This window comes from Dermacentor variabilis, chromosome 3, assembly GCF_050947875.1.
Source record: "Dermacentor variabilis isolate Ectoservices chromosome 3, ASM5094787v1, whole genome shotgun sequence".
Classification (NCBI taxonomy): Eukaryota; Metazoa; Arthropoda; class Arachnida; order Ixodida; family Ixodidae; genus Dermacentor; species Dermacentor variabilis.
Genome location: NC_134570.1, coordinates 112,136,342 through 112,147,286, shown reverse-complemented (window position 1 = coordinate 112,147,286; position 10,945 = coordinate 112,136,342). Strand labels below are relative to the sequence as shown.

Here is a 10,945-nt window from a genome sequence, read left to right as displayed (position 1 = left end):
TAACCGGCGCGTCGGCAACTGAAGAGCACCCTATCCGCCACACAAGAACAGGGGGGGGGGACCCTTTCCTCCTCTTTCTGCATGGCGGCGACGGTGTTCTATGCAGTCACGTTATCTTGACTCTCTAGCGGCGTCAGCGGCATCCAGCGGTATCAGTCGGTCGCTGCTAGCGCTGGGGGGATGAAAGGGGGGCGGAGCTGGTTACGAGGCCGGCGACAACGCCGACGACGACGCGAAACCCAGGAACGGACGCCAAAGAGCTGCGCTCTAAAAAATTAACGGTTTTCGGTTCAGGTTGGCCCGCTTCTCCGGAGCTTTTCCATGCATTGCCTGCCGTTCGGATCAACCATGCTAACTCATTAGTAAATGGTAAATAAAGATGATCTTGCTGGTATTGGTCAGTTCTCTTGCAAGATCAAAATAGTCGACGTGGAGCTCGGCACATGCGAGCTTGGTTATAGTAAATATTGAAGAACAGTACTGAAGCGTACTATACCCCAATTTTTTTTTTTACAGCAAGTTATACGTTCAGAAGCGATGATTTAGCCGCGCTCAATATTGCGGCTCTACGTAAACAGATGGTGAGAATCGAGATGTAATGTTACGGTCGGTCGAGGACGCGTTCCTTTAGGCCTCAAAACATGCATTATGTATAAGTTGCCGTGTAGTACTTACTGCACCTAATGAATCAATCTGGCATTCCCTTTGCATCGCGCACGCTCTTGCACACGTCACATTCATCCACACTGCTCAATGTTTCACATTTACTGAATGCAAGATTGTCCACGTCATTGTACTAGAATATATATCAGGCATGATATTTTCCTAATTAAAGAAGAAATCGAAGCCTCCGCCTGAGCATAGTATCAGGTGCGGCTGCCTGGGCGATCTTGCGCATGCCGATGATGACGACGCCTACGAGCACAAAGGTGCCGCCGAACAGGCTGAACAAGTCCGGGTACACCTCCAAGAACACTGCCTGCGTAGAAGAGGTGTCAAATATTACTCACACCGTGCACTGTAAATTTAGCGCCGGAAACGTAAAGAAAGTTTGTCTACGCCATACGGCACAAATGGCAAAATTACATCTCTTCAAGTAACTATTGTCAGTCTATGTGCATTACTCAGAGCGTTAACTTACGCTCACAGTAAGTATAGGTGGCTAACCAGGCTGGAGATCTCTGCGCCTCGCTATGTTGTAGATATAGTCAATTTTGTGCGTAAGAGGCAATATTGATTTTCTGTTATCTCGTACATTAACGACGAGGCGTTCACCTTTCCCTTCTCTAATGAAACAGAAACCATCACTTTCTCTTCGCGTGCAATACTTAATTCAGCAGTAGCCAGGAAAAACGTCGTGAAATGAACAGTCATCTCGGACACGTGAGCCTCGTGACATAAGGGCAATGCCACTGAGCTTAAGAGGAAGCTTTAGCTCGGGTGCTCCTATCTAAATACATGTAAAAGGAGAACTTGTTTTTCTCGGCAACTACCGCACCAAATTTGACGAGGTTTGTTGCATTTAAAAGAAAAACTTAAAATCTAGTGATTGCTGGCTTCGAATTTTTGAGTTAGGTTGTCAATTTCTTAGTAAAAATTGGCTAAAATCGAAAATTTTCAAAAAACGACACTATTAAGTCTACAACTCTGTAACTCAATAACGACAAATGATAATACAATTCTGTGAATTGCATCTAATAGTACATCTAAAGCGGACATAAGTGATATGTTACACATGAATATAAAAAAATTTAGTAATATGGAAATACAGTTTTTGCAGAACCCTTGTAACCAACGTAACAAATTCAGGTAAGATGTAAAATGACATATGGAATTTGTCCGCTTTCAATGATCTCATGGATGCCGTTTACAGAACCGCGATATCTGTTCTTGATGCAGAGCTATGAATTTCTGAACTTCGTGCTTCTATTTTTTTCGGACGGTCGGTTATTTGAATATCTTTTTAACAAAGTTCAAGGCCTAAATAAAAATTCCGCTTCCAAGGGTCACTATATTTTAACTTTCCCTCTCAAATGCAACAAATTTCAATAAAATCGGTCCAGGGGTATTTCAGAAAAACGTTTTTTGCATTTTACATGTACTTGAATCGGCCGCGTCGGAGTTGGGCCCGAGCTAAAGCTTCCTCTTAAAGGGACACTAAAGTGAAAAATGATTGCTTCTGCATCAGTAAATTACCGTTTTACAACACCAAAAACACCACTCTTACAACGATGAGACGTTTGGTAAGCCAGGAAAAGCGCAAGAGCGAAATACGGGTGGCGACGCCTACTTAAGTTCCCGCACCTGGGGGCTGTGACGTCTTGGATTTTGATGGCATCTTCTAGGGCCTACTAATTACATATAGCGGTGCAGATTGACTACATTGTGTTCTAAAGGAACCAAATATTAAACATGGCAAGTTTCGGGAACCTTTATTCAGCCAACGCGGCCCAAATGCGAAAACGTACTTTGGAATCCCTCATGTCACGCTGACGTACCGGCGCCGCGGTTTCGGCGCGAAATTCAAATACTGATACTTGGACCTTCATTTTCTCGTCTAATAATCAAACTATTTTTTTGAAATGACTGCCTGCAGGGTTCACAAACAATGCTTCATTAGTCTAAACTGATTTATTGCTTCGCTTTAGTGTCCCTTTAATTTCCGACTGCATTACGTCGTGTGAGCCTAGCCTGGCGCCGCCTACTCAGAAAGCCGTGTTGCCGCAACAAGATCTACTGCCGTCGGACTTCGCACCGCATGACTACCGGGGGTTCCACTCTGGACGGTGGCAAAGCCGACGGTGAGACTCTCAATCCCTGGAATAACGAAGCACTCGAAAATGCCGTTTGCAGGGCTCAAGCATATCGCGTTATCCTACATTGCTTGCATGTACGGATATACCGAACATGTTTTTGCAGACCATTCTGCAACACAGACCTCTTCCGTGGCAGCCTACACAGTACCTGCAATGGCGATCATCAACATCAACAACAACATCAACATCAACAGCAGCCGAGTTGACCGGCGTTCGAGGAGCAGTCCGCTGCATTCTGCAACAAATCCTCGAGAAATGGACAATTCTCAGTGACTCAAAACGTGCTGCAACTCATAAGCAATTATATGAATCACAGAACCGCATATACAAGTCCTCTGGTTTACGACGTCATGTCTCTGCTTTCTGAGGCGTCTCAATCCGGGCATACCATCGTGCTGCAGTGGATCCCTAGCCATTTTGGAATAGCTAGCTGGTAATGAACAGGCTGACGCGGAGGCAAGAATAGCACTTACTGACTGGAGGCTTAAACTTAATTTTCCCAGTATTACATCAACGCCTTGCTCCATAACTCCGTCAAAACCTCTATGGCGCGACAATGGGACTATCCCTAACATCGGAAAGAGCGCCTCCATATACTTGAAGCTGGTTTGCGCTTCTGGCTTCCACTTGGGTTGCGGAGAGGCCAGGAAGCTTTCATCCATCGATTACGGCTCGTTGTGGCGTACACTCGCCGATACCTTCACAAGATCGGACGAGAACGGAATCCTGACTGTAGCGTCTGTCACATTCCCTAGACAATGGCTCACATACTTAGTGTGCCCTCAATATGCGGCCGAGCGAAGGGCACTTATGTTTAGTGTTGACTGCTTGGACTGCCGTGCCTTTGCGGAAGAAGGATTTTAGGCACGTGGAGAAGAGTTGACCACGCCCAACGCAACACAAGATCACTTTCGAACTTTCTATGTGAGGCTGGCTTAGACAGTCGTCTCTAGGACCTGTGAGACGTGAAGACAGTGCGAAATATGTTTGCGCGATGTCGTTTTGTGTGGACAAGATTACTTCTGCGTGTACTGCGTCTAAAGCGTTCATCCGCGCATCGGACAAATATAGTAGCTGATTGCGCCATATTGCTACGAGGCGCTGTCAGCGATGAAGATGAGAGAGAAGATGACGACACTCGGTGATGTGTTTCAAAAGTCGGCGAAAAGAAAATTAGGTCGTCGAGGTAGCACAAGCTGATCGACCACTTACAACCGTGAAGGAGAGCGTCCGTTCAAATGTAGCTGGGACATTGCATAATCCAAATGGCATAACTTTGAACTGATAGAGGCCATCAGGTGTAATAAAGATGGTCTTTTCACGGTCCATATCGTCAATAGCAATCTGCGAGTACCCCGAACGCAGGCCTATCGAAGAAAAATATTTTGCACCGTATAGGCAGTCAAGGGCGTCATCTATCCGTGGCAAGGGGCACACGTCTTTCTTTATTACCTTGTTAAGATTCCGATAGTCTTACACAGAAGCTCGAGCTGTTATAATTTTTCCTAAAACGCGCGACAGGGGAAGCCCAAGGACTTGAAGAAGGTTCCATGATATCTCGGGCAAGCATCATGTCGACTTCCTTCTGCATGACTTGGCGCTCAGTTGAGCATGCACGATAGGGTCGTCGGTGTATCGTGCTAGCATCGCCAGTGTTTATGCGATGCTTCACAATGGATGTTTGGCCCCATGGTAGGACATTGAGATCAAATATGCCCCAGTACGATGTGAGTAGGCAATGGAACGCGTTTATGTGGGGAGCCGGAAGGTCAGAGGCGATCATTTTTGTCACGCTTTCTCTAACACAGTTGCATGTCGGAATTGGAACTGGTAGGCGACGGTGCATTAGAAGTCAAAGCGGAAATATCGTAGTCGCAGGCTAGTGCAATGGTTGCAAGGGAGATATCCTCAGGCAGCACTTGAGGCCTGGAGTGTGGCCTGATCCCGGTGACCAGAACCGGTAACGCACTCCCTCACCAGAGCAGGATTGGTCACCCTGGTGCAGTACTTGGCCACAACCTCCTATGAACACAACAATCAAACCCCGGCCCTCAGTCCCCAGCAGCTGCGAAGCAACTGACCACGGCGGCGGTCAGACCTCCGACGCAGCAGAGGGTGCTAAGAATCACTGGCTCCGGACAGGCCGCCATTGGAATATGAACCTGGCAACGTTTAACGCTAGAACGTTATCTAGTGAGGCGAGTCTAGCAGTGCTATTGGAGGAATTAGAGGGCAGTAAATGGGATATAATAGGGCTCAGTGAAGTTAGGAGGCCAAAAGAAGCATATACAGTGCTAAAAAGCGGACACGTCCTGTGCTACCGGGGCTTAGCGGATAGAAGAGAACTAGGAGTCGGATTCCTGATTAATAAGAATATAGCTGGTAACATACAGGAATTCTATAGCATTAACGAGAGGGTGGCAGGTCTTGTTGTGAAACTTAATAAGAGGTACAAAATGAAGATTGTACAGGTCTACGCCCCTACATCCAGTCATGATGACCAGGAAGTCGAAAGCTTCTATGAAGACGTGGAATCGGCGGTGGGGAGAGTGAAAACTAAATACACTATACTAATGGGCGACTTTAATGCCAAGGTAGGCAAGAAGCAGGCTGGAGACAAGGCAGTGGGGGAATATGGCATAGGCACTAGGAATAGCAGGGGAGAGTTATTAGTAGAGTTTGCGGAACAGAATAATATGAGGATAATGAATACCTTCTTCCGCAAGCGGGATAGCCGAAAGTGGACGTGGAGGAGCCCGAACGGCGAGACTAGAAATGAAATAGACTTCATACTCTGCGCTAACCCTGGCATCATACAAGATGTGGACGTGCTCGGCAAGGTGCGCTGCAGTGACCACAGGATGGTAAGAACTCGAATTAGCCTAGACCTGAGGAGGGAACGGAAGAAACTGGTACATAAGAAGCCGATCAATGAGTTAGCGGTAAGAGGGAAAATAGAGGAATTCCAGATCAAGCTGCAGAACAGGTATTCAGCTTTAACTCAGGAAGAGGATCTTAGTGTTGAAGCAATGAACGACAATCTTGTGGGCATCATTAAGGAGTGTGCAATGGAAGTCGGTGGTAACTCCGTTAGGCAGGATACCAGCAAACTATCGCAGGAGACGAAAGATCTGATCAAGAAACGCCAATGTATGAAAGCATCTAACCCTACAGCTAGAATAGAACTGGCAGAACTTTCGAAGTTAATCAACAAGCGTAAGACAGCTGACATAAGGAAGTATAATATGGATAGAATTGAACATGCTCTCAGGAGCGGAGGTATCCTAAAAACAGTGAAGAAGAAACTAGGAATTGGCAAGAATCAGATGTATGCGTTAAGAGACAAAGCCGGCAATATCATTACTAATATGGATGAGATAGTTCAAGTGGCTGAGGAGTTCTATAGAGATTTATACAGTACCAGTGGCACCCACGGCGATAATGGAAGAGAAAATAGTCTAGAGGAATTCGAAATCCCGAAGGTAACGCCGGAAGAAGTAAAGAAAGCCTTAGGAGATATGCAAAGGGGGAAGGCAGCTGGGGAGGATCAGGTAACAGCAGATTTGTTGAAGGATGGTGGACAGATTGTTCTAGAGAAACTGGCCACCCTGTATACGCAATGCCTCATGACCTCGAGCGTACCGGAATCTTGGAAGAACGCAAACATAATCCTAATCCATAAGAAAGGGGACGCCAAAGACTTGAAAAATTATAGACCGATCAGCTTACTGTCCGTTGCCTACAAAGTATTTACTAAGGTAATTGCAAATAGAATCAGGAACACCTTAGACGTCTGTCAACCAAAGGACCAGGCAGGATTCCGTAAAGGCTACTCAACAATAGACCATATTCACACTATCAATCAAGTGATAGAGAAATGTGCAGAATATAACCAACCCTTATATATAGCTTTCATTGATTACGAGAAAGCGTTTGATTCAGTCGAAACCTCAGCAGTCATGGAGGCATTACGGAATCAGGGTGTAGATGAGCCATATGTAAAAATACTGGAAGATATCTATAGCGGCTCCACAGCCACCGTAGTCCTCCATAAAGCAAGCAACAAAATCTCAATAAAGAAAGGCGTCAGGCAGGGAGATACGATATCTCCAATGCTATTCACAGCGTGTTTACAGGAGGTATTCAGAGACCTGGATTGGGAAGAATTGGGGATAAAAGTTAATGGAGAATACCTTAGTAACTTGCGATTCGCTGATGATATTGCCTTGCTTAGTAACTCAGGGGACCAATTGCAATGCATGCTCACTGACCTGGAGAGGCAAAGCAGAAGAGTGGGTCTAAAAATTAATATGCAGAAAACTAAAGTAATGCTTAACAGTCTCGGGAGAGAACAGCAATTTACAATAGGCAGCGAGGCACTGGAAGTTGTAAGGGAATACATCTACTTAGGGCAGGTAGTGACGGCGGATCCGGATCATGAGACGGAAATAATCAGAAGAATAAGAATGGGCTGGAGTGCGTTTGGCAGGCATTCCCAAATCATGAACAGCAGGTTGCCGTTATCCCTCAAGAGAAAAGTATATAATAGCTGTGTCTTACCGGTACTTACCTACGGGGCAGAAACCTGGAGGCTTACGAAAAGGGTTCTACTCAAATTGAGGACGACACAACGAGCTATGGAAAGAAGAATGATAGGTGTGACGTTAAGGGATAAGAAAAGAGCAGATTGGGTGAGGGAACAAACGCGAGTTAATGACATCTTAGTTGAAATCAAGAAAAAGAAATGGGCATGGGCAGGACATGTAATGAGGAGGGAAGATAACCGATGGTCATTAAGGGTTACGGACTGGATCCCAAGGGAAGGGAAGCGTAGCAGGGGGCGGCAGAAAGTTAGGTGGGCGGATGAGATTAAGAAGTTTGCAGGGACGGCATGGCCACAATTAGTACATGACCGGGGTTGTTGGAGAAGTATGGGAGAGGCCTTTGCCCTGCAGTGGGCGTAACCAGGCTGATGATGATGATGATGATGAGCACTTGAGGACATAGGCTGAAATTCACAATTGGGAGACACGCGGTACTTTCCTTTATACGGATGTCCGTGTGTGGGAACTTCACGTTGTGCGAACAGAGACACATGTATTCACCATCGGCGATTGGTTGATCGGGAATGACGTCTACGAACGTCACAGCAAGACGGGACAGGCGAATGCGTTCAGCAAAGCATAGTCGACTATGCTTCGGATCAGAAGTCTCAACGTCATATGGTAGGGAGAGTTGAATAATGCCGGCAGAACAGTCAATAAGGGCCGAACGTGGACACAGAAAATCGAATCCCAAGATGATTTCATGCGGGCACTGCTCCAAAACATAAAGCAAAGTATGGCATCCAGCAACAGTAACACGGGCGGTACACATCCCAGTAACAATCGGAGTTGCACCGTCAGCTAGTCCGCGTAGCTGACGATCACTCCGATCACTGTATACAGTGATCGGAGCGGGGGTGAGAATTTTGTTTAGACGAGCACGGAGGATGGAGCTCATAAATGATATGTGAGCGCTAGTCTCAATTAGAGCTATTACAGGTGTACCGTCCATGTCTATGTTGATGAGGTTGGGATGTCCAGGTAGCATGCACAGAGAAATTTGGGGTCAGGTCGTCATGGCAGGCTCACATCTCGGAGCTGCGCCGGTTAGTTTTCCGAGGAGCGGCTGGGATAGGCGGGGGAAGAAAATCACCTGCCACCTACCTTTCCCTGCATTTCCCACTTCCCCTTACCCCAGTGAGGAATAGCAGGCTAGAGACACGCTCTACAGGCCGACCTCTCCGCCTTTCTCTTCATCAAAGTCTACTCCTCCTCCCTTGTAAATCAAGCTAACTATGCTTGCTGCGGTGCGTCTAATAGGATGTACCTAAATTTATTCACGCACACTTCCTTTTTTTTCATATATTGTTAGTCTAAAACCAAACCTGAGCGTGGTCCTGTTTTATTCGCATCTAGTGCAGCCAATATAGCGCTTCTTTACCACCACATACCTGCATGACGAATCCAAAGATGACATCCGACGACGTCTTGACTATGGTGACCACCGAGGCGTTCTCGACCTGGAGCGCCTTGGTGAGGAACATCTGGACGGCGAAGGTGAGATGCGAGATGAGCAGCAGGTACCCAATCTGCGAACCGTCGTAGAAGATCTTGAGTCGACCCACGGCGATCGACACGATTGACACGAGCAGCATCGAGAGGCAGCCGTAGTGGAACACAACGACGCTGCGCGACACTCCCTTGGTGGCCCGGATGCAGACGGTGGTGACGCCGTTCAGGACGGTGTGGCTGAGGCCGTACGCGATGCCGATGTACTGATCCTTGGTGAAGGCGATCCCCGCATTTGCCAGAAACGGCGGCTTCACAACCAGGGTGATGCCCAGGATGGACAGGGCCACGGCCGCGCCCTGCGTCCAGTGGCAAGGCTCGGCGAGGAATATGCTGGCGGTGACGGCGACCATGAGCGGGGTCAGGCTGGTGATGATCGAGGAGTCGGCGATGGTCAGGTAGGACAGGCTGGACAGCCTCAGCCCGGCCGCGCCCAGGGAGAGGACGGTGCGCACGATGAGTAGCGGCTGGGCGCTGCTGGGGCCGAAGGGCTGCGCCTCTTCCGTGGCCGTCGGCAGGATGCCGATGAACACACCGAACGCCATGAAGGTAAGCACCTCGAGAGAACTGACGGATTCCAGCCGCTTGATGACGACGTTGACCAGGGAGAGGACGGCGCTGGCGCCGGCGGCCATAAGGATGCCCAGGACCAGCGAGTGGCCGGCGGCAGCCCGCTGGCGCTGCGCGATGCTGCTGTCGCTCGTGCTGGGCTCGGCGGGCTTCGGCGCGCTGTACGAGCGCATCAACTCGACCACGCTCGAGGGACCCGCGACCGAGTTACGCAGCGCCCGCAGGGGCGAGAGGATGCTCGGGGAGGCGTCGCGTTCCTTGGACTCGCTAGCGCTGCTCGGAGTGTGCTGTCCATCCGCGGACTTTCTGCTGGAATCCATAGGCGAGCCTCGCTGCATTTCTTCGTGGGCGAGCGACAGACTCACCTGCTGTTTCGAAGCCTTGGACTGCGATGACTCTGCGATGATAGAGCTCTGAGACGAATCGTCGACTAGCGACAGCGTGACGTCGGCTTCCTGCTTTCCGCCGATGTCGCCAGCGCGTTCTGCAATGCTTCGACGGGGTCCTTTGACTTGATCCGGCTCCGAAGTGGCGGCGTCAACGATGAGCGGTACGCGGCACTCTTCTATGCCTGGAAGCATGGCTTTAGATCCAGCGTCGGACATGCCCCGTACTTGACAGATCCTTTTCCTTCTTGGTGCGCAGGTGAACAATGGCGATTACGGTGATTTCACGCGGAACGAGATTTGATGGTTGATGGTGATGATGACGATCCTACAAAACCATGGCACGTACCCACAGTGGGGGATGAGCCAGGAATCGGGCTGTTTTACCGATTATATTCTTTCCAGCGCCTACACGTCTCTCCTTCCCGCTATAGACGATCGTTCCCCCAAAGGCCTTTTTTTTTTTACCGCGATGCATGGTAACTGTGTGTTAGATTTTCATGTTCCATGCTTTCAAAAACGTACGCTGAATGTGCATCGCCGTTTGAATGCTTAATAACATATATGATCATTAACCAGCAAAAATAATGTCACTGTATTATGTCATCCAATTAAACATGCAATTGCTGATGAGCTGGGGATCGCGGTACGTCATTCAAAGCGGCTGTACGCTCTAAGAGAGTTTGGCCATCTCACGCGTAAGATCATGCTGGCTCATTGGAATTGACCGAAGAACTACAACCGTCTACAATTATCCGTCTAACGACGTCAAGCACCATTGCTGTGTCAGCTGTGGTTTGGAGTGGTCGTATAAATCTACAGCCATCGCACTGCAATAGCAGAATCACCTATGTGCCCTCCGTGCAGATGTGGAGAGACAATCCAGAACCTCTTCTGCCTTTGGCGCCGCTTCGATGGACAACGCCAGATTACCGGTGTGCTTTGAACAAACTGGACGATCCGCCATTTACCGAAACTAAAGGGTCCTTGGAGCCTGGCCTGACCGCCCGATTGTACTACATATGTGCTCGTCTGACGCACGTGGCTAAGCTGAACTCCT

The 10,945-nt window shown here is 48.5% G+C and overlaps 1 protein-coding gene across 1 annotated transcript; it reads right to left on the bottom strand.

Annotated features, from left to right (window-relative positions):
* Nucleotides 1-501: 501 nt before the first annotated feature.
* On the bottom strand, nucleotides 502-10,641 carry LOC142574095 (solute carrier family 35 member G1-like). The gene is made up of 2 exons (XM_075683265.1): nucleotides 8,812-10,641; nucleotides 502-979 (listed from the first exon to the last, which is right to left on the bottom strand). The coding sequence occupies exons 1-2, from the start codon at nucleotides 10,102-10,104 to the stop codon at nucleotides 830-832; spliced, it is 1,443 nt and encodes a 480-aa protein (XP_075539380.1). The 5' UTR covers nucleotides 10,105-10,641; the 3' UTR covers nucleotides 502-829.
* Nucleotides 10,642-10,945: the final 304 nt, after the last annotated feature.

Bases quoted from the DNA above. Each gene is read 5' to 3' on its own strand.
- LOC142574095 (XM_075683265.1), bottom strand. From the start codon at position 10,104: ATGTCCGACGCTGGATCTAAAGCCATGCTTCCAGGCATAGAAGAGTGC. The intron at 980-8,811 runs GTATGTGGTGGT...TCTTCTACGCAG, and splicing joins TCTTTGGATTCGTCATGCAG to GCAGTGTTCTTGGAGGTGTA.